The sequence below is a fragment of the Mirounga angustirostris genome, unplaced genomic scaffold, assembly GCF_029215605.1.
Source record: "Mirounga angustirostris isolate CCGP_5_RB_7025 unplaced genomic scaffold, mMirAng1.0.hap1 SCAF_1, whole genome shotgun sequence".
NCBI lineage: Eukaryota > Metazoa > Chordata > Mammalia > Carnivora > Phocidae > Mirounga > Mirounga angustirostris.
The window spans coordinates 133018790-133045854 of NW_026991709.1; the positions used below are offsets into that span (position 1 = coordinate 133018790).

The window sequence follows — 27065 nt, forward strand, 5'->3', positions numbered from 1 at the left end:
TGACCCTAAGATGAACCCCCAGAACTTTCTCCAGCAGTTTCTCAAGGCCTCAGTAGCTTTGCCTTATTGTTTCTTCAAAAGTTAGTTCTAGATTTTAAGAATGTGCATTATTTTTTTGCATTATGAGTATTCTCAAAATAAAGTGGAAGGAACACCCCTGACTCTAGCAAGAATTATACTAAATTCATCCCCATATTATTTGTGATTTCTCTCTCTCTCTCTCTCTCTCTCACACACACACACACACACACACACATGCATATACGTAGAGGAGAATGATTTGACAACTTTTCCTGTTAATTTATTCAAAGGCTTAACATTCTTGCCACAAAGTTATCCATTATATCAAACATTAGTTCTTGATGTAGCAGTCTCAACCCAACTTTTCTTTTGGTTGATTGCTTTTGTTGATTTTTTATATCTTGGAAGAAAAGGAGGATATTTTTAAGTTTGCAAACTTGCAGGTTAAACATACTTTTCATGACTTCCTGTCCCATACCCTTCACTTCAGCCAAATTGCATAAACTCCTTTACTCCATTGTGCATTAAGTGCTCCTGGCCAAGTGCCTTTATTCAGCTTCCCAAAATGCACTTTCCCTCCATCTCTATTATTCTTTGCAGTACAATTTGAATACTCTCCTTCTTTAAACCATTTCTGATTGCTCCAGCAAAGGGCACTGAGTTCAGGCAAACATATGCTATGATTAGTTTCCTGAGTATACTGCAAGGCAGTGATGATCCAGCTCGTTTATCTTTACATCTCACACAGCATCTCCATCTCAAGCATTATGCATGGTTACTAAATATTTGCTAAGTGAGTGAATTAGTTAATGAATGGATTAGGGGCTACTAAGAAAGGGTGGGGAACCAGGGGAGCCAGATTGGGCTCAACCCTAGTCTTAGAGAGAGCCAGGACTGTGACTACAGGATAACTCTTCAGCAATTGAAACTGGGAGCCAAATCCTGCCTCTGCCACAGCCTGTGCTCACCAGGGCCCCGCACTGCTCCCTCATCCCTGCCTGCGCATGCTACTGCTGCTTCCTGCCACTTTCTCTCCAGATGTTCTGGTATCCTTGGACTTCCCTGTTTCCATCACTGCATGCTTCTTGCCACCTTTGCTATATGCCCAGAGTGGGACAGCTTTCTCCCTGAATGACACCTATAAAACCTGCCCCATGGCATTTGAAACATGTTATCCAGAAAAAGGACTGAAGGAGGGGCGCCTGGGTGGCTCAGTCGTTAAGCGTCTGCCTTCAGCTCAGGTCATGGTCCCGGAGTCCTAGAATCGAGCCCCGCATCTGGCTCCCCGCTCAGCAGGAAGCCTGCTTCTCCCCCTCCCATTTCCCCTGCTTGTGTTCCCTCTCTCCCTGTGTCTTCTGTCAAATAAATAAATAAAATCTTAAAAAAAAATGGGACAAAGTATTTCAGAAGATATCATCCAATGAAAGTATAAACACATTTTTTCCCCCAAACTGCTAGGGTAGGACTTAGGCAAATATGTAAATAAACTACATACTGTAGTTTGATTACAATGTGAGTTAAACCAACTTTTGCTTGCCGGGCTGGAGACCAAACCATCTCTTGCCCTTGCTTCCATTGTTTCAAATCCATTACAAAGGCATTATGGTTGCCAAATAATGAATTTGTAAACAGAGTTGGTGTCTGTGGGTGAAATGAAAAGTCAGATGCCAATGAATGGGATGGTTAAAACATGATTCCAAGTGCTTAGTTTATCTAATATTTTTAATAAGGTCTAAGAAACTATGGAGGAAAGCGGGTTTTCATAAGAAAAACAAAAGCTGTGTGGTCTCTAATTTCTCCACAGCATGGGCCTGACCTATATAAAGTCTCTTGCAAAGTCCACGTGAGGGTAACCAAAGAGTTCTATTCCTGGAAAATGAAACCTTGGGGACTTGCTGAGAGTTCAGTCTACAGTTCCAAAAAGCTTTCACATTCCCCAAGCTTTTGCTTACACTGACCGTTAACACATCAATCCCTGCCAACCACCTTTGGAATAATAGCTAAGGCTTCTGGTGGGGGTGGTGGGGCAGCGAAGAGCATCACAAAAGTTTGCAGGCTGAAAATAAAAATAACGCCACCTCTCCAGACCACACGTGCTAGATGATGGTGAGTATAAGCAGCGGAAGACAGTATGGGAAATTTCTATTTGCAGGTGGAAGGGAATAGCAATTACACAGAAAAATCAACTGGGGCAGCCCTTTCTATGAGAGAGATGAAGACGATCAGGAGTGTGCTAATACCAAAACCTTGACTGACAAGGAGGATCAGGAGGTAGCATGTCATATTAACAAGTGTAAAAACTCTCAACTCAGACAAACCCAGAATCAAAAGCTGGTCCTTCTTAACAGATGTCTACTCTTGGTCATGTTTGATTTGGCCTTTCCAAGTACTAATATTTTAATATCAGCATTTTAGATTATAATGCTTGGCTCTTATAGTTGTAAGAAACTGTTACACAATAGAGGATTAAATTAAATACTATATAAAATATTCAGCACATCGTGTGATCAGTGTGTGGTTTCCAGACACAAAGGCACAAGCAGGAATATTATGACAAACTGTTTTTACCATAACAAGTCAAGTAACGGTAAAGCAAATTGATGACAAAATATTCAGAGCCTATGTCTTTCATGTCTTCAGTACCTCGTGATGGAAAGTGGCATTTGTAATATGAATGGTGCAAAATCCCTGATTTGCAAGAATGATGTGATTGTGTACATCATTTCTGCTACTGTGTTCATTATTTTCTATGGATGAAAATGATATGCTGGGTTAATATTTTATACCAGTCTTCAGTAATTTTAGAAGTTTGCATTACTTTCAGTAAGACAGAAAACCTTCATTCCTTTCAAACAACCGCAGCAACAATAAGAATAGTTTTTATCTAGTGCTTGCTATGTTTAATCTTGCATTCCACTAAGCCCTCTATGTGACCTGTGTCACTTGGTGTCACCACAGCCCATGAGGTGAGTTACTGTCATGTTCTTCATTTTAGCCGGGAGGAGACTAGGGCCCAAGAGGATGAGTGACTTAGCCAACATCACACAACTAAGTAGCACTTTCCTATGCTGCATTGCTTGGCTTCTGGATTATCCAGGTTTACTGGACTCCCTGGTCGCACACATTTCTCTGTTGTCGTGTTTCTCTTCTGCATTCTCCCTGCATCTCTTGTTCCTTGATTGGTTGTCTCTGGCCACTCTGTCTATGTCTCATTTGTAAAAATTTCCATGCCACCTGTAGGTGTCTCGGGCACACCCCGTGCCCTGTGTTAACTTCATATCCGATCACTCAGCCACATGCTGGCTAAAAACTTATTTTGAAATGTTCATGCAAACTCCCACCACTTATTGTATTTCATTCCCCATCAAGCCATCAAACAAAGTTAGTTATATGTTTTTAAAGGCATTACTGGACATATGAGTCAGAATCAACTCTTCTAGAGGAGAACAAAGGCTGACACCTCAAAGTTGGTGTTTTGACACGTGGGCATTTCCTAGAAACTTGAAGAGAATGCCTTTAGAACAGTCCCAATACCAAGTAAAGGTAAATAAAATCCAGAGGACTCTTTAATGGGGTATTTGAATGCAACATTCCAGCATATTTTATGGTTTAACTTACTTGAGTTACTTTTATAATTGAGATGTTAGAAAATGTATCTCCTTTAATGCATTTGGAAGAAATGTAATTAGAACTTTATTCTGAAGTTCTACAAACCAGAGAAACTTGAGATTCCTTTTTAATGGATGTCAGAGCCTATTCTTCTAATTTAAATCACTGCCAGGCAACTACTACAGCTGAGAAATGGTTTGCAAACGTGGGACGTGTCGATTCATTTTTCTTCCCTCGGTTTGTAGCAACTCTGAATCTTTGAGAGAAAAGAGAGAACAAAAAGGCAATTGGGGGCAGATAATGAGAATAAATTTTAGCATACCAGAAAAATAAAATTACTTGGCTGGATTCAATTATTTTCATCTGAAATTATTTTCCTGAAACATGTTTTTGTCCCTTTGTGCAAAGGATGAGTGCTTTGGATTAAAATTTTCTTACTGAGTGACAAGTTGTTGTCTTTATAAATGATACTCTGAGCTCAGACACCAACGTATGTCTCACAAACTCATTAAGCCATGAAAAACATATGAGCAATTACTCAGGAAAAAATGCTCATGTTGAGGCAGATCCGAAAGCATTGTGAACTGTATGAGCATTTTATATAGGACAGTTAGTTCATAGTTTATGTTCTGTTAACTTAGCCATGAGCCTAATCTTTGTTAGAATTTCCTCTTTTTTTAGCCAAGATTTGAGAGGCATCTGGAAGTACCTCAGTTGGTTGGAAACAGATGGTCTGTACTGCCTCTTCACTAGGATCAGTCAGAAAACTCTACAGTAGCTGCTCAACTGTGGTTTCAGGTTGTTGCACATTTCTCGTTCTTTCTAGAGTGTGTTTGTTTGGTTTGGTTTGGCTTGGTTTTGGTTTTTTGCTGCATGTGATGATGGTCTGTTTTGATAGTTTACCATAGTGTATAACCTTTAAATTCATCATTGCTTAAGTGAAATGCTATACCTTAGTAATCAATATTCAGGAAATTTCTTTTATACAAATTTAATATTCAAGTAGACTTTAGAGGACTGGCAAACTCTGGACTGGTTTTAGCACAAGTGGTACATTTTTTTCTTGACAGTACCAATATCTCATAAAATTGCTTCTGAAAAATTGTTCAGCAGTGGCAATAGAGCAGAAATGATACATGCATCAAAATGTGAAAACCTTCCATCCTTATCCCATCAATATTTGCTGATGGGTCATCACTCAAGTAATTAAAAACAAATAAGAGATGAATCCATAAGATCATGGATTATTACACAAGCATTTTGCTTTAAGAAAGTCAGCCATTTGTGATGAAACGTTACAGGATCTTATTTCATAAAATCTTAGATCTGAGAAAGATTACTAAAAGATTACAGAAAAAGAGATTACTCAATCCAATCACCTCATATTCAAGATGGAAAAATGGAAGACCAAAAAGGCTAACTGGTGCATAAAGGATCATAATCAACTTAATTAATTAATGGCAGGACCAAGATTAGGACCCTCATTTCCTGACTCAGAGTCCAGTCTATATCATTGTATGGTTAATCCTTTTTGTTTCAGACGTTTACCTCGAGAGTAAGTTAAACCATTTCAGAAATGTAAGACACCTCTTGGTTTATGAGAACCAAAATGCGTGATTAGTGGAAACTCCAAGTGATGGAGTTCCTGTTCAAATTGGGACTTCAGATTTACTGATGCCTTTCCTTAATGGAATCAACAAATCAGTATCAAATACCACTGTAGCCTGGTGTCCTTCTAGTCTCATCCACGGTCACATCCTGTAACATGCGGTTGGAGTGGAAGGTGAAGAATGAGTTCTGGAATCTAAGTCTCTGAACTTCTTAACTCTATTTCTTACATTAAAATATAGAAATTCCATAGTTTAGTTATTAGTAATGTATCAATGTTAATTTCATAGTTTGATAAACATTAAGATATTAATATTAGGGGAAACTGGGTGAAGGATATACAGGGATTCTTTGTACTCCTTGCAACTTTTGTATTAGTCAAAATTATCCCAAAATAAAAAGTTTGTTGAAATCAAAAAACAAACAAAACAAAAACTTATAGTGACAGGTGCTAGTTGAACCTTAAGGAATGGAGATAAATATATAGATATTTTAAGAGACAATGGAGATGAAATCTTAAGCTTTTTTGTAATATTTTGTTTGGGGTTAACAACTCTTTTTTGAATGTGTATAACAGTAGATACAACACCTCACAAATGCTTTGGCTTTCCATTGCCACATCATCACCACCCCCACAAACCCACATAAACACATGCACACACTCAGACTTCTGACACCTATCTTCATATCTCTCAATCACCCCTGCAGCTGGGCAGGCCCACACCTTAGCCCCTTGTGGGAGGCTGAAGAGACCAGAGAAGTTCTCATGTTGTGTGCCACAGCCATTGTCTCTCACTGCTTTGCCTGTCCCAGTCATACACCTCCTGCCTTAGGACTCATAAGACTCATAGTACTTTTCTACCTCTCATCTGAATGAAGTCCAGAAGGATTAAGTATGGAGGGAGGGGAAGCAAATATTAACTATAGTATTTTCTATGCTTGGAATTTACATTAGAAGCCTCTTGATCCCTGTTGAAGTAATATTCAGGTTTTAAATGCCATGTTATCCCATGTCTACAATGTGGATTATGTTTGGATTATTCTTCTATTTTCTCTGATATGATATGTGCCTTTGGGACACAATCCACTGCTCTAAGCAAAATGGCCACTGGAAATGCAAACTTATTTAATAATGGTTTGAACAAGCACAGTTATAAAGATCATTTAAAATGATTACTTCTTTATAAGAGTTAATATAGCAGAAAGAGCATGGATGTTTAGTTTGAAAGGTATGGATTTGCCTCTCAGTTCTAAAACTCCCTAAAAGAAGGGAGAAAATTGCTGAACTTCTCTGTTGGGACCCCATCCTTTAAAAAAAAAAAAAGGCAGAGTAATTATGATAGTCATATGAAAATAATGTTATGTGAAAGCCTAGTAAAATACTTAACATTTAGTAAGTGTTGACTGCTGTCAAAAATATTGTTGATACTCCACGATGTCCACTCAATCTGTATGATTCCCACCCTTAGGATCTGTATCTATGCCTGAGGCACTGTCTTCTGATGAGGAAGGTAGAAGGCTCCTTTGCTAGCAGTCATGGCAATGATGGGGAATTCACACTCCTTCGGAGCTGCCCTCAATCAATGATGGCTGATAGTTGGTGTATATATTCCCCTGTCCCAACATGGGGTATGTTCCACACTGGTCCCAGAGGTTCTCCAGTGAGATTAAGCTCCAATTGCCTATAGCAATAACTTGCTTGATTAGGCATACCTCATTGGATCCTCCACTCTCTGTGTCCCTTCCCTATTCTCTTCTAAAAATATTTACTGGGCTCAATACTTAAATTACTTAGAGTTAAAGTCATGTCTCAGGGTCTGCTTCTGAGGAGCCTTAACTAAGACTCTTTCTTTCTTATTGTGTATGTATACCATAATAAAGAATGGCACCTCGCTTGTAAAGGCATTCAGGTACACTGCAACATTAATACTCTTGGGTCTACAGCACGTTCAAGTACTGTGCATAGTGGTCAAGAACTTGGGCTCCAACAGCACACATATCTGGATTAAAATCCTGATACCGCCATATTGAGCAAGTTATTTAATCTCTCTGAGCCTTAGCTTTCTCATCTTTAAATGGGGATAATAATTTCTAAATTGTTATAATGACTAATGAAATAATGAACCAAAATATGGATGATAATTGTACCTATTCCATAGAGTTACTGCCTGTAAATAAGATGGAAGATGTATTGCCCTAGTAGAGTGTCTGGAGCACAGAAAGTTCTCAGTAAAATGTAAACCATGTGCCAGCTTAGGAACAAGAAAACCCTACCATGGGCTCTGTTCTTGCTTCTAGCTAAATCCTGATACAACATGGTTCATTCATACCGAATTAAGTAAAGTACCATTTTGAATTATAGGTGTGATAATATATGTGCTAGTCCCTTCTCTCTTTTCCCTATCCATACAAGCACACCTTAACACACATATAAATCTGATTTAATAAGCTTATATTTTACTGGGTAGTTTTTCATATTACTAGGGTATTTTATATGATAAAGAAATTCACCGTAGGATTTCCTTAAATAACATGCTGCTATTTCTTTCATTAAACCTAAAATACCTGTTAATTTACCAAATGCTAACCTAAACTGAACTTTTCAAGAATACGTGTGTTGTATATAGCAGGTCACACCTGTACAAACTGCGCACACATATGCATCATAAAAGTAAGTAAATTAATGTAGGAAACCTAAAGAGTAAAATAATTAGAAACTCCCATCTAGAGTTAAAAGTATGTAATTAAGCAAAATATTGGGCCTATGGTAAGCATGCAATGAAAAATATATGGATTGAATTATACTAAATTACCGGCTCTTCTAGGCATGATCATTAAGAGTCATTCTATCTTTGATCTTTATTCCACAAATCTACTTTTATATATCTAGTCAATTTCACTAATGACAGGATTATTTTATGATATCTTTTATTTTTATCAGAGGGCAATGTATTCAGTATATTTAGATTCTACTTTATGTTGTGTATGTTTTTTCCTTCAAATGTTCTTTAGAAAAAAAAAAATTGAGCAGAAGCAGACAGATTGTTCTAGGACATCCCTTCCTTTAGAGACGAGTTTCTCCAGCATAAAAAAAGATTGGCTTCCAAATTGGTTAAACTGTTTCTTCTGTACAGTACAATGACATGTTGTCTTGTTACAGTGAACATGTGCTCTCATTTTGGACAAGCTGTTCTGTGAAAAAGTTTTATTTAGCCCACAGAGACAATCCCTGGATTTGTGGGTGTTACCTCCTTTCCGTGTTACCAAGTTTTGTCATCATCATTATTGCTTTCATTCTGCCAGCTGTAACACCGTTTAGTAGCAACCTTTCTTAAAAAACAAGATGTTTCTGAAAATAGACAGAACAGTTGGCTAGACAGAAAAGAGATATCAACAAAAGTAGGTTTGTTGTTCCTCTGTGTTTTGCTCCCTGAATCACTTCTGAGATAGCTTCACACATTGTAAATGAACATGAACTGGATGAGGATATAATCTAATATAATCTGTATGTCTTAATACAAACCTTTATCCTACTTCATTACAGAAATCAATTTATATGGACACCGATTTGTTTCAGAGAATTCTTAAGTGTTTTACTTCTGTTCAAACTAAGGAAATTTTTTTATTCTTATGTTAATCCCCATACATCATTAGTTTTAGATGTAGTGTTCCATGACTCATTGTTTGTGCATAACACCCAGTGCTCCATGCAGAATGTGCCCTCCTCAATACCCACCACCAGGCTAACCCATCCTCCCACCCCCCCTCCCCTCTAGAACCCTCAGTTTGTTTTTCAGAGTCCATCATCTCTCATGGTTCGTCCACCCCTCCGATTTCCCCCGCTTCATTCTTCCCCTCCTGCTACCTTCTTCTTCTTCTTTTTTTTTTTTCTTAACATATATTGCATTATTTGTTTCAGAGGTACAGATCTGAGATTCAACAGTCTTGCACAATTCACAGTGCTTACCAGAGCACATACCCTCCCCAGTGTCTATCACCCAGTCACCCCATCCCTCCCACCCACCCCCCACTCCAGCAACCCTCAGTTTGTTTCCTGCAATTAAGAATTCCTCATATCAGTGAGATCATATGATACATGTCTTTCTCTGTTTGACTTATTTCGCTCAACATAAATTAAGGAATTTAACCAAATACATTGACTGGGTTGGTTTGTTTGCTTTTTTTTTTTTTTTTTTTTTTGTAAGTGAGAAAACTGGCTTCTGTAAGTAAATGAATACCTTAATTCAAGATCAATAGATGGATCCAGTTGTTTCTTCACGGTCTGATTGTATAGCTGATTCAGCCATGAGGAAGTAGTAGCTTTATTGTTTCTGATTTTTTCTTCCTCTGTGCATCAGTTAAAACAAAAATTGGGTCATGCAATATTTACTCATTGGGCGAAATGACATTTTTCAGCTTCCCAGTAATTAGCAGAAATGACCAATATGGAACAAAGGGACAAGCCCCTCTAATCACTTCCTTGTCCAGTAGAAAAACATGACATCCCTTTCAGAGCACAAGTTGGAAGACACATGAGAAATAGCCAACCCACTAGCCATTCAGCATCCTATGGTTCTCATATTTGACAATGTTTGGATCCAATGCTTACAAGGGCACTATTCTGAGAAATCAACATCCCAAATATGATGATAAATTCAGATGTTATCTCTGCTTCCTGATTTTACCTTTGTGTCTGGACTGTCTTCCTACAGTGTACATAAATATACCAGTAATATTTTTTAAATGCACATTTGATTTGTTTTTGTAATATCTCTTCAATTAATCTTGGATAAGTTGTCTTTATTTCTAAATCTTTTTCTATACAAGATTAAACTAAGTTTTATCAAATCGCCCTTTATCACTTCCTCCTCCCCCTCACTTAAACTTCTAAAATAGAGCTTTTTAATCTGATATGTATGAAAGGGCTTCAGGAAGCCATGAGCCAACTGAAAATGAATACACAGTGGTACAAGTGTCTTCACATGTACTTTGTTCTGACAAAAGGATCATGTCTTTTTTCAGATTCACAAATGGGTGCATAACTTCCCCAATTTTAAGAACTACTGCCATCTGGATTTTCTCCCTCTTGTTGCTATTAGGTAGGAAATGCTAATCCCTACCTTAGGTTCTACTGAATACATGGGATCACCACCTTCCTTTTCCATTACAGTTCACTGGTGGTCCCTTATTTTCTCTTACCTTTCTGGATTTTGTACTTTCTTGTTCCAATGTAAGTAAGAGAAGCAAGAGAGAGAAAAGAGATATGATGCACTAACCCTCTGTCAGTGACAGTGGTTGGCATTTTCATGTGTGGCACCTCATTTAACCCACTGCAGCCCTACGAGTTAGACAGTATCCTTGTTTTTAGAGATGAGAAAAGTGAAGCTCAGAGAAGTTAGTCCTTCCTACAGCCTATACATGGAAGAATCCATATTTAAATCTGTGTTGAATCTGTCAGGGAGGAAATTTTTTCCTTCTTCCCTTTTGGGTTCTTTGGCTGGCCTAATAATTACATTGACATAAGACAAGCAAACAGAAGAAAAACAATTTAATTTAGTATATATAGGAGTCTCACATAGACTTGAGAGGGTCAAAGACAGGCAATTGAGGGCTTATATACCATCCTGAGCTAAGGCAAAGGGGGCTTCAAAGAGAAGGAAGACAATTCATTGGAGGATGAGAAGAGCAAATGTTTGGTAAACAAATGTTTGCTGTTCTGATGTAAAAAGTTACCCTGGTAATAGCTCTCTTCTTGGTACAGGCCCCATAACTAAATTCTTTTAGGTAGTTGAGGAAGAAGTAAAAGGCTCTTCTTGAGTCTGTTAAGCCTTGATTGCCTTCAACTCAAGTAATTCACATGCCAAAGTGGCACATTCTGGGGCATCCTGCCCTGAACCCCATCACTAAAGTTTATTCCTTCACAAAGCCTTTCCAGACAGAGTAGATGGTCATAGCTTACTAACAGCATCACCTTTTATAACTTCTAACTTGCATTTTATTATTATTCTCTATCATCAAAACATACATTTGTTATTCTAGTACAAATTTACAAATGCACATATGCTGTTTTATTGCATCAGTGTTATCATATTGTCTCATACTGTGACAGAGTGCAAGAATCATTTATATATTCATTAATTCATTCACTTTTTAAAATAACATTTATTAAACCTTACTCTTGTCAGTGCTTTGCTAAGTTCTGGAATAGGGATTCTAAGTTCTAACTTCACATTAGATTCTACTGGGGGACTTTTAAAAAATGCCAGTACCTGGTCTTGGCAACAGAAATTTGATGCAGTTAGTGGAGGTGGCACTTGGGCAGTGTATTTGTAAAAAGCATTCCCAGCCGAGGCTGGTGTTGAGAACCACCGTTCTAGAGCGGTGGCTTTTCAAAGAATGGTCCCCTCCATCTGTGGGAGCCTATTACAAAGACAGATTCTCAGCCCCCACCCAACCTCCTGAACTGTACCAGAAATTCCAGGGATAGGACTTGACTATCTCTGTTTAACAAGCCCTTTAGATGTTTCTGAGGCAAGATAAAGGTTGAGAAATACTTCTCTAGACACACAGGGTGAATAAGGCACAATACTTGCCACTAAGCAATTCTCCTTGGTCTCAAGGAGTTCCCAGTTGTTTAAAATATGCATTTTAATTACCTAGCACAGTTCCATGATCTATAACTTTAGTTGATAATGACAGCATTATTACTACTTAAAAAGTGTAATGACTTTCATCTCTTCTGGGGCAGCCATTAAATGAAGTGTTTATAAGAAAGTAGTGGTCAGTGGATAATATCTCTTAACACGTCTTATGAACTTTATGGGTTCAGCTGTGTGACTTTCACAGCTGAAAGTCTATGATGTTGGGGCGCCTGGGTGGCTCGGTTGGTTAAGCGACTGCCTTCGGCTCAGGTCATGGTCCTGGAGTCCCAGGATCGAGTCCCACATCGGGCTCTCTGCTCAGCAGGGAGTCTGCTTCTCCCTCTGACCCTCCTCCCTCTCATGCTCTCTGTCTCTCATTCTCTCTCTCTCAAATAAATAAATAAATAAATAAAAAGAAAGTCTATGATGTCACAGTGTTTTGTTAACATACACACATACAGTGAGAGAGACAGAATTTGGAATGCAAAACTTTAGAGGATAACTATTTCCAAGAAAGGATTTTAAAGTGGTTTTTGTGTTGTGTTTCCATTCTATTATTGTCAATATCACACTTGCTATTTCCAATCTTTATTAGTGTAGCTTTTTTTACAGCTTTATGACAGCATAATTGACATACAATAAACTGCATATATTTAAAGCACTTAATTTGATCAGTTGGGACACATATATACACCAGGACTATAGAACAGCTGCAAGGGGCATCGAGTTCTATTACAGGTACCTCTTAGTTGTGCAGATCTTCCCCTCCAGCCCCAAATGGCAGAATGGGGTTGCAGAGAAGGCTTCCTGAGGACGGTAGCATGAGCTAAGATTTGTAAGCCAACTAGATGTCAGCGCAAGTGAATAAAATGGGGCAAGGTTGTGCAGGATGGAAATTAAGCGCTTCTCATCTGTGTGAAGTCTAGATTCTTGTGGTTGTTGCTATTTATCATCATGTAGGGTTGAAAAGTACCTACTAGACCCCTTTGTCTCTTAAAATTCCAATTGAGAAAGGAGCTTAACCACGAAGGAAATACACAACACTGTTGCTGACACTAGCAATGCTGGTTTCTATCTCTGCAGGTAATCAGCATTAGTGTAACCTGTTTAGCTTTGACCACCCATCTGCTCTTGGATGCCCACCTCTCTGCTGTGTCTTAAACAGAACAGCTTGCATAAAAGTGGTATTTTTGCTTTTGTAGCAGTGGAATCTCATTCCTTGCCTTCAACTTCCTTTTAGCTTTTCTCTCTTCTTTCTTCTGAGCAAATTCGTATGTCCCTAAATGTTCATTTCTCATTACCGCCAGGTGCTCATACTGGGACTTTACTCTTTGGGTTTAAGTTCTCATTCTTTCTTCCATTGCAGGCTGGCTCCATGAGTTGGGAAAGAGACTAGAATCTCCATACTACGGCAACAATACCTTAGGGGGCCCGTCCATCCGAAGTGCTTATATTGCCGCTCTGTACTTCACCCTCAGCAGCCTCACCAGCGTTGGGTTTGGGAATGTCTCTGCTAATACAGATGCAGAAAAGATCTTCTCCATCTGCACCATGCTGATTGGTGGTAAGGGAAATTCTTCTTTCACACCAAGAGAAAATGCCATACCATTGCTGTTCTGTTTACTTGGTCCTAAAACACAATAGCGATATATTATTTAAATTGGAAGAGTCTAAAAGCACTAGTTAGAAAATCAGTGACAAACACTTTAATATACATATAGATTAGCAGTGAAAGTCTATGATGTCAAAGAATTCCATTTTCTGGACAGATGAAGAAGTAACCATTTACTTGATGGCTGATTTTGAAAGGACAGGAACATCGTTTTCTCCGCGTACTGTTTACCCCTAGTGTTTATGAATTACATGAGTCTGAATTGCAGGTATATGTTTGAAACTCCATTCTATAGTCTCAAACAGGTCAGTGTTATCAAATTTTATTAATACTAATATAGTACATTAAGGATGTTTGCTATATCACTTAGTTAAAAATAACAAATAAAGCAAAGAAAAACACCCAATACAATAATAAATATTTAACATTTTAAAATTGTTTTTATGTTCCATTCTCTGTGCTAAATGCTTCAGTACAATACCCTGAGTAATCCTAAAGGCAAATCTATGGGTTGGGCACTATTACTATCCCATTTAAGAAATAGACAAACTAATATACTATTGTCTCCAAGCTCCAAACCCACCTTCTGGGCTGTGCTTTGTAATGCCAGAGTTTGGACTCTACAAACCTCATTTTTCTTTGCCAGCTGACTTCCGTGACTTCTGCCCATAGGGGCGCCAGAGGGAGACTGGAAAGCAGGAAGTGGGGAGAGACCGCCTGCTTCTGATGTGTATGATGCACCTTCAGGGGCAGACTGCCTCAGTCAGCATCAAGCGGTCCCAGCGTTGAGCATCTTCAGGCGCTCCCAGAACCAGCCTCACTGGATCTTGGAGATCCCTGCATTAGTTGGGAGCGCCTCAGCATCCAAAGTCAGAGCCCTGGTTTCTAACGGCTCCTCACAGCACCTCTTTTGGGCTTCTGTGTTCTGATAAGCGCACTTCTTCCAAGAACTTTGTCTATCCATCTCAAAGGACAGAAGCTCCTTCTCGTGGTTATTATATCCACATGACCTCTATACTCTCTTTTTGCTCATTTAGCTCTCTAGCCCCAGGAAAACCAATTCTCTGTAGTGAATTTCCTCTGTAGAAACCGTTAGTTCAATTTCCCTTTTCTGAACCTCCTAACTTATACAGGATTGACACCATTCTTATCCACACTTTTCAGATGATAAATCTAAAGCTTGGCGAAATACAGTAACTTTCCCAATGTCATACCATCAGTTAGTAAAAGAGGCAAGGTTTGAACCCAGATAAATGCTTACTTCCACCTACAAATTCATAATCGGAAACTTACTGAATTACAAGATGGCTCTCGTGGGGTCGTAGGAGATGTGGATATTTACCTGGATCAAGTAAACATTCTTCTTAGACCAGAATTCTTCAACTAGGGTTCTATCAGTGCTTTTTACCCCATGTGCTTCTCTCCAAAAGCCTGTTTTATCGTATTCTTTCAATGGCCTTAATCCCAGCTATCAGAGTTTCGAACCTTATAATAGGGGATGGTTCCTACCAGCTTCCTTGCGTGGGAGATATAAACTGAGTGTGCGGGGCTTTAAGCAATGACTCCTCCAGCCTCTGGCGAAATCAAAGGAGTATCCAGCCAACCCTTCCCTTAAGGAACTTACAATCCAGGTTGGAAGAGATGGCCTGAACGACGTGGAAAGAGTTTTAATTATAGCAGGCGGTAAACACTACGTGCCGCATTTACATTAGGAAGTTCAGAGGCAGTGACAGAGCAAGGGCCAGGGATGGGGAGAATTTCTTGGAAAGGCAGTGCTTGTTGCTGAAATGGCGTGCTGGGACTGCAGCAATTGTCGCAGGCTCTTGGCTGATATATAGCAGCAACAGCCCAGGGAGCCGAGAACAGCAACTCTCATTTTCTGAAGAGCTACAGTGTGCCAGACAGCGTGGTGGCTGTTTTATACCCACTATTATGACTTCTCTAATTGCCAGTCTCCTTGATTGCCTATCTTTCAGCTTAGCAAAATGACAAGCATTTTGCCAATATACACAGTTTATACTTATTTAATATTTGCCCGTGTTTCTTCTCTTCCTGGTGGAAATTCGAGGAAATGTTCAAAGGCTCAAGGCTTAACCTACTGATTTGACATTTCAAGAATCTGCTAGATAATTGAGCTTTTATTCTCTATTGATCCATTTACTGTATTGTGAATGGTCCTGCATCAGAAATGGGTAAGGCAAAAATTATCCCCTGCTATTCACTGTAAGTAGAAAGCAATGCTGGTCACTGGGCCAAAAGACAGGGGAAATAATCAGATAATGTTACTTTGTCACTTGTTTATTGTTCGTTGATCAAGTTATCTCGGTGCGAAACCAGTGTTCATTTGTCAGGAGCATTAAAGCATTTAAGTGACTTGAATAGAACTGAGGAAACCATCATTTTTGAATGGCAAATGGCATCTAAGCAACTTGAATTTATTAGTTAAAGCTTCTCAAATTTGTGTTTGTGGGAAATAACTCTGTATTACTGTGACAATTACCCTAGGCTAGAAGAAATACCTGCATCTTCATATTTCCTAATTAATTAACTAGCATAACTTTGAGAGCTAATCAGAAGCGCTCACAATATGGAACATTTTGTTCACTTAATTCTCATAACACTATGAGATAGAAGTTATTAACAACTTAATTTAGATATAAGGCAGCAGAGGTTTGGTAAGTTCAAATGCCAGGATTCACTGAGACCTAGCAAACTTCTTACAAAATATCCATTTTATTGTATACCATGAATTAATTTTATTCCCTTAATTTCTACAAATATATACAAATAATTTATTTTTTTTAATTCAGGTGTATATTACTATGGAATCAAGTCTGAGGTATCTTATTAGGAATCTCCACCCAAAGCTAATGAAATTACTAATGACAGGGATGCAATATTTACTACAAAAACAAGCAGTAGCAATATTAAATGTTGCAGGTAACTGCCAAAACCCCAGATAATTATCTCGGGCAGAGGCACTCACTGGTTGGGGCGCCTGGGTGGCTCAGTTGTTTAAGCGACTGCCTTCGGCTCAGGTCATGATCCTGGAGTCCCGGGATCGAGTCCCGCATCGCGCTCCCTGCTGAGCAGGGAGTCTGCTTCTCCCTCTGACCCTTCCCCCTCTCATGCTCTATCTCATTCTCTCTCTCAAATAAATAAATAAAATCTTAAAAAAAAAAAAAGAGGCACTCACTGGCTGAGTGAGGACGTGGGAAAAAGGGGAAGATTTCATGTGAGCATCTGTAATGACAATGTGTGCAAACCATTGATTTATGGGAAGAATATTTAAAACTTATCAAAGAGATTCAGCAAAAATAATGAGAAAAAAACCCATACCTGGACAAATCTATGTGAACTTTGAGAATACCCAACACGAAAAATAACCTTAAAAGTTTCAAACAACTATGACAATTAAGCGAATATTGCAAAGCTGACGGATACATGTTCAATATGCAAAAATTAATAGTATTTCTATATGCTGGTAACAAACAGCTAGAAAATGAAATATAAGAAGTAATTATAAAAATTTCACATATCAAATGTGCGATTCTACTATACAGAAAACTACAAAACATTAGTGAGAAAATTTACAAATGGTTTAAAATAATGGAAGGATATACAATGGCGATGGTTTTAAGACTCAATATTATAAATATATCAGATTTACCCAAATTAACCTAAAGATTCAATTCAATGCCAATGAAAATTCTAGTAGATATCTGTTTATGTGTGTTGGTGGGTATGTGTGTGTGTTTGAAAAATGACAAGCCATTTCTAAGGATTAGTGCAAATGCAGAGCTAAAACTCGTCAAAGCAATTGTAACAAAAAACAAAATTAGCACTAAGATTTGCATTACAGATATCAAGATGCATTGTAACATTACAGCAATTAAGAAAGCACATGTTAGGGGCACCTGAGTGACTCAGTCGGTTAAGCGTCCGCCTCTTGATTTTGGTTGAAGTCATGATCTCAGGGTCCTGGGCTTGAGCCCCGTGTTTGGCTCCATGCTCAGCGGGGAGTCTGCTTGAGATTCTCTCTCTTCCTCTGCCCATCCCCAGAGCTCTTTCTCTTTCTCTCTAAAATAATAAATAAATAAATCTTAAAAAAAAGAAAGCACGTGTTAGCTCAGGAACAGACAAATAAACCAGTGGAATAGAAGAGTGTAGAAATAGGCCCATGCACATATGGCCACTTTATTTATGACATAGGTGACGTGAGGTATGAAGGGAGGATAATGATTCTTTCCATAAATGTTGCTGGGTCAAATGTATATCTGCATGTTGAAAAACAATCTTGGCTCCTCCTAAAACTGTACGTTAAAATTAATTCCAGCTGGAGCCCTAACCAAAAAGAAAAAATGGGTAAGTTGAACTACAGAATTTGTATTTATCAAAAGACATTATTTAAGAGTGTAAAGAGAGCCATAGGATAGGAGCAAGTATTTGCAAACATTTCTCTGACAAAAGGCTCTTATCTGTTATATATACTGTCTACAAATCAATAAGAACAGACAATCCAAAAATGCATAAAAACTTTAAAAATTACTTCACAGATTTCCATGCCAAATAAATAAACAATACAAATATAAAAAGGTACTCAACATCATTCATCAAGGACATGTAAATTAAGATCAAAATTATATAGCATTTATATTCACCGGAATGCTATTCTTAAAAACAATGACAACCCAAAAGTCTGAGAGGATATGGAACATCTTGACTTCTCCTATGCTGTTGATGGGAGTGCAAGTGGTACAATAATTTTGTCGATATCTACCAAAGCTGAACATACTTGTACTCTGCCACTCAACACGTCCAATACTTATATATATTTATCAAAAGACAAATAAATGCCTGTGGGAGCATTATTGTAAGAATCTCAAACTGGAAATGCCCGTTAATGGGAGAATAAATAAGTAAATTGTGAAATCATTATTCATTTTATTTTATTTTTTTTAAAGATTTTTTATTAATTTATTTATTTGACAGAGAGATAGAGAGCACAAGTAGACAGAGAGGCAGGCAGAGGGAGAGGGAGAAGCAGGCTCCCCACGGAGCAGGGAGCCCGATGTGGGACTGGATCCCAGGACCCCGGGATCATGACCTGAGCCGAAGGCAGCCGATTAACCAACTGAGCCACCCAGGCGCCCGTGAAATCATTATTCAATAGAGTAATATACAGTCATGAGAATGAATGAACTATTACATCATGCAACCACGTGGATGAATTTTACAAACAATGCTAAGCAGAGAAGCCAGACATCAAGAAGTACATATTGTATGACTTTGTTTAGAGAAAGTTTAAAAGTAGGCAAAGCTTATGGATTGCAATATAATTCACAACTGCGGTTACCTTTGGTAATGGGGCTGGTTAGTGTCTGTGAAGGGGACACAAGGGAGGCCTGGGGTAATATCCTGTTTATTCATCGGGAGAGTGATTCACTTTAAGAAATCTCAATGAGCTGTACATTTAGAATTTGTGTAATTTTCTTGATGTGTCATTGATATTAATTTCGCTTTGTCAAATTATAATAGATGAGCTAAAAAAGAATAACTACGAAGTGTGGGATGAGAATGTAGATAAACAGTGAGCTGAGTTCTCACCTTTTATGTCAGATTGTTTTTAGGTCTTGTCTTAACATGATGAGTCAAGCAATAGAAGTAAAATTATGTTGTCTAAAATATGGGTGATAATCACAAGAACACCTAAAATAAACAATTGTAAAAGATCGCCTTTGGGGCATGGGATAGGGATGGAGGGATGGGTTTGGGGCTGAACTATTCATAATACATTTTCTAAGCTAATTGCTTGTGATTACAAAACTTTTTAAAGAAAGTATCAAATGACCAGAGGTTCACTTCAGTTCCATAAATATTTATGGCACACTTAAATTATGCCAGGCACTGTGCTAGAGGCTGGGGAAACAAAAATGACTAAGACATGATACTTTCCTTCGAGGAGTTCACAGTTTAGTAATGAAAATAGAAACTTGGGCAGATGATGTTCTTTCTTTTTCCATTTTAATTTTTCCCATTATAATGCACATTTAGAAAAGACTGAAAAATCCACACAAAAATTAGAATTACATAAAATCCCATTACCAAAATATAGTTTTTTCAGCCTTATATATATATAACTCTCTCTCTCTCTCTCTATATATATATATATAAAACCCTCTTTTCGACAATATTTATATTAACTCTGCATATCATTTTTGCCACGAAACAAAATATATTAGAACTTTTCCCCATTTCTTTAAAAACTCTTCTATCATATTTAGTAACGGCTGCCTCATCGTCACCTAACAAGTCAGCCCCAATTGATGGGTCCGTCGGGTCAGGCTCGAAGGTTAGACAAAATTTCCTAGTGAAGGTGACTCATCCCTGAGGACATGTCCCGTTTAAATCAGGCATTGTTGTCCTGAAAAAAGTAAAGTGAAATTAGTAACAGTTAAGGCTTTCCTTGGGTCCTCTCATCCTATATATATTCTCCTGACATAATTTTATCGGACTCATATGGGCTATGGTGTTCACAAATTCAGGCTTTTTAAAGATGTCTACACTGCCATCTGAATTCGTCATTTAGGAAATTGTTCTCACTCTCTTTTCTCTGCCATCTGCTATCCACAACCCAGTGTACTCTAACAGGCGTGGAAAATTCCAGGTCAGTGAGTAGGTGGGAGAGAGGAGGAGGGCAGCTAAGATTACCCGAAGCCTGAGCTCTGGTCTCCTTTTATATCAGGGGTACACAATCTGAAGGCCCTGCAAAGTGGTTGGCGGAAGAACTCAGCAAGGATGTTATACCTCAGGAGAACAGTGTTGCCCACAATGCAGAGAGAGAAGTGGGGAGGGAAGAGATGGGAAGGGAAGAGAAATGGGAAGGGAAAGGAGAAGGCAAAGAGGAAGAAAAAGGAGACAACGAAAAAGAAAGCCAGGCAGCGCTCTAAGAATGCATTTTCATTGAAGGTCTGTTGACTTTCTTCCGAGACCCTAATTGTGGGGCCTCCTCCCAAGAGCTGATGTTAAGACGAGATTTTACAAAATGCATTTTATACAAAATTCGTGCACAAAGCAAAAGAACCTCCCACACACTCAGCAGCAGCCCTAGCATGCTACTTTAAGAATTATATACATCAGATTTGCTAGGAGTAATAGGAAAAGTGAATGATGACTTCCAAACTGACCTGGATATTGCAGTTCTTAAGTCAAACTGCCAAAGCAGATGAGATGATTTGGCCTGACAGTTATATTCACTCTTTGCCAGTGGGAAAGTGATAAGCAGTAACAGAGAGGCAAAATAACTTTGGAAGCTGAAAAATTATGGGAGTTGGGGGTTTTATTTTTTAACCACTTAAATGAGAAGTATTTGCCTCTGCTGAAATGAGACAGTGAAATTATGGTGACTCAGAAATAGATGAGGACTTTCCAACAACACTTAGAATGCTACAATTAATCCAGTAATTCATTTTATTGATAATGTACAATTAGGATGCTAAATGATCTGAACATATTACTTCTCTTACTTTAAGTGCTTTACACACATTATAATTAAGTAAAGCAAAGTTAAAATCATACAGATAATTAAGGAAGGCAGTGTTAAAATAAATGAAATAAAATTGTTCTCAGTACTCAGTTTAATCTCCACGAAAGACTATTACATACTTTTACAGATGGTAGGGCTTCCAAACACTGAGCCCATACGTATATTAACTGAGCCTGAAATTGGGGCTTAATTTCTTTGACTTGGAGCAGAATTGTTTCCTTGCTTTGCTGAGTGTTTACTTTAAATGAAGGTCTCTTCTTCCAAACAAAGTACTTGACATCAGAACTACCATGCTTTAACAAACATACAGAAGAGTGGACCTCTATTTAGAATTTACCAAGAGCCATTCAACAGTAAGTTATTAGGCAATATACAGTTTTCTTCTAATAGTTTTCACCTGTTGGAAGACATTTCATTTTGGAAAATTTAAGGAGAATATATACTTACGTTGGTATGGAGCAGGCACTTATTAAATATTTCTTGAATTTCTTTCATTAAGAAGTTATTTCCTCTAACAACCACTCTTAAATATTTAAGAGGTTGCTGGAAAACCTTAACTGAGTCCTTTTCCCCCATATTTTACATCACTGAGTGTGTTAAAAATTCGTGATTACGCTTTCCACTCTCATGGGAAAAACTAACATAAATTGAGCACCCACTGTTTTTCACACAAAATATTAGGCACTTTTAAATATATATATATATAAACTCCTTAGATCTCAAAAAAGCCCTATGAGTAAATACTATGCATATTTATACATTAGGGAACTGCATCCATGGGAATTATGCATCTTCACAAGTTCACAGTTAGGAAGTGCCAAAGTCAGGTTTCAGATCCTGATGTGTCTCATTCTGAAGCCCATATTCTCTCTGTATACAGGAGTAATATAGACCCTAAGTTTAACCTTATTCTAGTAACTTTTCCAATATGTTGGGGGCTTCCTTATTATTACAACTATCTTTATAGGCATGGTGACCATATCTTCCGTAAAGAAATGATGATATATAACCTGAAAGAATTTTAATTCCAGTGTTAGATTAGATTGAAATTAGCATGCCAGTGGTCATTAATTTCTGGCAAATGTAGAGGAAAGAAAGAATTTTATTTGGGGCTATCGTGAAATAGGATGGAGATTCAGGAAGATAGATGCAGTAATATGTCGACATATTTGCACAAATGTATCTATTTTGATGCTAAGAAACTTTAACAGAACTCCTTGGACATTGAGATTTTGGTACAAGGACACTTTGATAGATCCTAATAGACAAACTACTAAATTTTTAGTCTTTGTTTTTTTTTAACCAAAAGCTGTTGAAACAGATGATTTCACCAAACCCCTGAGCTTACGTCATTGTCAGTCCTGTCCAGGATGGGGATCAGGGCTGAAATCCGAGTATCACTGAGAGTTGATCTGCCCATAAATATAACTACACCTGGCTCTCAACTCTCGCAATGCCACAGCCCCAAGTGGGTTCAAGGCCTTCTTGGACTATCTGCTGGAGTCTGCAGAGGCCATTCCATTCTGTTTGGCTAATGACTATTTAGTGCAAATTCCTGTCCTGCCTTTTCTGACTTTTAAGTTTCTTGACCACTCCTTATAGTGTGGGCAACTCCTAGAAATCACTTTTTTTCCAGTAGAAGACCCATCTCCAATCCCCATCAACTCTTGAATTCTTGTGAACAAAGTCTTCTCATTATAATCTGGTGGTGGTCTGAGAAGGGGGGAGGCTCAGCGAGAAAGTGGGGATTGAATACTATCTGACTGAGAAATCTCATCGAAACAGGAATCGCATATATATGAACCATCTAGCTCCTCTCAGAATGGCAAAAATGATTCTAAGCAGAATACCTGTTTTTCTCTATGAATGCATTTGTTTCTTTAATGGTCTCAGATTTTCTGATATTTCCCTTAAAATTTAAGTAACCGCAGAGCTAGAGCGAGGTTGGTGATTGGAGCCATATTAATCTCAGCTTCAGATTGCTCAGAAAATCCTCAATTACATTTCTAGCAACTTTCTCCGTACCTTTATTAATAAAAATGTGTTATATTTAATATCCAAAAACTAATTTTAAGTGATGGCTTAGGGGAAAAGACTAGTAAAGGTTAACTGGTTATAACAGACTTATATTTTTAGGATTTTATTCATTTATTTTTGAGAGAGACTGTGTGCATTCACTCGCAAGTGGGATGGGAGGTAGAAGGACGGAGGGAAAGGGACAAGCAGACTCCATGCTGAGGGCTCTCCTGACCGTGAGGTCATGACCGGAGCCGAAATCAAGAGTTGGACACTTAACTGACTGAGCTACCCAGGCACCCCTATAATAGACTTATTTTTAAAATGTATTTGTTATTATGATAACCATTGAACTATAACTTTATAGTTTATTTTATGAGATTATATTAAAATATTTTCTCACGCTATTAAACTTTACCTAACTATTAAAATAATATAGATGCAAAAAGTACAAAAGTTTGTCATAGTCAGAATAGCAGCTAACAGATTAAGTGTAAGTCAGAGGGGCCTATTTTGCCTATTACTGAATATTTTTAAAAGATATTTTTACTCTGATCAAGCCATTTGGATTCAAATGACTGCATCAACTACTGGGTATTTACCCCAAAGATACAAATGTAGGGATCGAAGGGGTACGTGCACCCTGATGTTTATAGCAGCAATGTCCACAATAGCCAAACTGTGGAAAGAGCCAAGATGTCCATCAACATATGAATGGATAAAGAAGAAATGGAATATTATGCAGCCATCAAAAGGAATGAAATCTTGCCATTTGCAACAACGTGGATGGAACTGGAGGGTATTATGCTGAGCAAAACAAGTCAATCAGTAAAACACATGTATCATATGACCTCACTGATATGAGGAATTCTTAATCTCAGGAAACAAACTGAGGGTTGCTGGAGTGGTGAGGGGTGGGAGGGATGGGGTGGCTGGGTGATAGACATTGGGGAGGGTATGTGCTGTGGTGAGCACTGTGAATTGTGTAAGACTGATGAATCACAGACCTGTACCTCTGAAACAAATAATACATTATATGTTAAAAAAAAAAAAAGAAGAAGAAGATAGCAGGAGGGGAAGGATGAAGGGGGGGAAATCGGAGGGGGAGACGAACCATGAGAGACTACGGACTCTGAAAAACAAACTGAGGGTTCTAGAGGGGAGGGGGTGGGAGGATGGGTTAGCCTGGTGATGGGTATTAAAGAGGGCACATACTGCATGGAACACTGGGTGTTATACGCAAACAATGAATCATGGAACACTACATCAAAAACTAATGATGTAATGTATGGTGATTAACATAACATAATAAACAAAACAAAACAAAACAAAAAACAAATGACTGCATCAAGATCACTCTGTGACAAAGTAGCTGTACCAACATGGCCACATAAGCATACTCTGCTGAATTCAGGATATATAAACCATAAATTTAGACTTAAGGGGTGAGCCCCCCCACCAACTTTCTCTCCCATGTATGCTGTGTTGTCTTCTCTAGCTTTGATGCATGCTTTGGTGTTTGGAAACGTGACAGCGATCATACAGAGGATGTATTCCAGATGGTCCCTCTATCACACTAGAACTAAGGATCTGAAGGACTTCATACGGGTCCATCACCTGCCCCAGCAGCTCAAGCAGAGGATGCTCGAATATTTCCAAACAACCTGGTCAGTCAACAATGGAATAGATTCAAATGAGGTAATGTTCATTTCTCATGTTGACGTTTTCAGGCAGAAAGCACATATTCTTAGGAAAAGCAAGGTGCTCTAATGCAGGTCTCAGAGGCAAAGTACACACCTACCAACTTCTTTATCTCTATTTTTTAATCCCTCATGAAATTCGGTCCATCTTCTTTCATCTGCTTTAGCTTATGTTTTCATGATGCCATTTGGATGGACCAATGTTTTACATTAGTTTGCTACTTTGGTCGATTGGGCGGACTAATTTTCATTCTCATTGACCCTCTTTAGAGGAACCAATCAATTCTTGGAACCATTGAATTGTGTAATGTTAGATTATTAGATTAACCAAATTAATGTGTGCCTTTAAAACAAACAAAGTAAGAAAGTAAACATCTTCCGGCACATGTGTTATCTGTAGACTTCCAGGAAGACCCCAGACCACCACTGTAAGAAAAGTATCCTATAAATAAAGCAACCGTGCTACAACCCCCCAATCACACTGTAATCCACACTTCTAAGTGACTATTTGGTTTCTCTTCTCTTGACATGATCATGATGCCAGAGGAAACATCAGGGGGTCCAAATTCCATATCTTCGGTCCTGAGTGAGAGTCTTTATGAGAAGCAAGTCACAAGAAGCCATACATTTTCATTCTAGAGTCTTTTATTAATTTATCCTATTTCTCCAGACTTATCAGCTGATTTTTCAGTAGTCACTGAAAAATCGCCCCACGGTTGTATAGACATGATTTCCTCTTCTGTACTCTGGTTGGTCAAACAGTGGGAAGAACACCCCTCTTCTCTTGCAGAGTAAATCAATCAGACCAGACTTACCCCAGCTTGATTTCTTCTTTCATCTTGACAGCTTTTGAAAGACTTTCCTGACGAGCTGCGTTCTGACATCACTATGCACTTGAACAAGGAAATCTTGCAGTTGTCCCTCTTTGAGTGTGCCAGCCGGGGCTGCCTCAGGTCTCTGTCTCTGCACATCAAAACCTCTTTCTGTGCTCCGGGGGAGTATCTGCTGCGTCAAGGAGATGCTTTGCAGGCCATCTACTTTGTATGCTCAGGCTCCATGGAAGTTCTTAAAGACAGCATGGTGCTGGCTATTCTTGGTAGGTCGGAGCTGAAACGCTTCATGCAATTTTACCCTAGAGCATAAGTTAAGAAGAGAAAATGGGGGGAAAATACTGCTATTGCGAGTAAGAAAATTCTGGATGAATATGTGGAATCAGGATTATTCTTTAAGTGGATTTAATTTGCCAACTGTTTATTATTAATTGTTATGCCACATAGTGAGTTTACGCTATGCTGTTACATCCAACATATCATTCATTCTTGTTAAAAATCCAGCAGTATGAATCTTAACCCCATTTTACAAATGAATAAATAGTATCTTAGTTAACTTAATTTGTCCCAAATAACATGATAAGAAAACAAACACAGTTCTTTCTGATTCCTAAAGCCAAATTTTTAGTCGTGATGCCTGCTGCCTTTTGGTGAAATAGCTGGTCAATTTTAAGAGGGCATTTCCGTATTTTTGTGGAGAACAAATTCAGAGAAGAACATGAAAATTATTGCATCTGGGCTAGAAATAGTGCAAAAATGATTATGCATTGAGAATAAGCTCTCACTGCAGTCACTAATCCCATATTATCCAGGTGGCCATAAGCTTTTTTTTTTTTTACTTCCTCAAAGAAATTCCACAGGATGGTTTGTGAAGATTTTGTACCACAAAGTTGACTCCCATCTATTAAGACATAATTGGTTTTCATTGAAATATAAGGTCAGCTGACAGAAATGACATGTAGAGTTAATGTAGAAAAATTCTGACTCACATTTTTATGTGTACTTCTTTTAAAATCACTATCTCTTGTTTGTTTGTTTATTCAACTAATATTTATTGAAGGCCTAAGAATGTGTCAAGTTGTGGTCTAAACAATAAATACATTTTGAAAACCAATGTAGTACATCAATGTTTAGGATTTGTGTTAATAAAAAGGGGCAAGTTTTTTTATTTTTATTTTTTTAAAGATTTTATTTATTCATTTGAGAGACAGAGACAGAGAGACAGAGAGTGCACAAGCAGGGGGAGAGGCAGAGGGAGAGAGAAAAGCAGGCTCCCCTGCTGAGCTGGGAGCCCGACATAGGGCTTCATCCCAGGACCTGGAGATCATGACCTGAGCCGAAGGCAGATGCTTAACCATCTGAGCCACCCAGGCACCCTGGGGCTAATTTATTTTTAATATTATTTAAGAACTAAGATTTATAAATAACTTAACTATTTATAAAATTTTTTTTACATATGGAGTCTTATTTAAGCCTTCCTAA

The 27065-nt window shown here is 38.2% G+C and overlaps 1 protein-coding gene across 1 annotated transcript in view; it reads left to right on the forward strand.

The window, feature by feature from the left end:
- The window catches only part of KCNH8 (potassium voltage-gated channel subfamily H member 8), a 380547-nt gene that overhangs the window by 292447 nt on the left and 61035 nt on the right, over positions 1-27065 (forward strand). The window contains exons 8-10 of the mRNA XM_064575899.1: positions 13246-13443; positions 24552-24751; positions 25600-25849. Coding sequence (XP_064431969.1) covers positions 13246-13443; positions 24552-24751; positions 25600-25849 — 648 coding nt within the window. The remainder of the gene's footprint in view (positions 1-13245; positions 13444-24551; positions 24752-25599; positions 25850-27065) is intronic.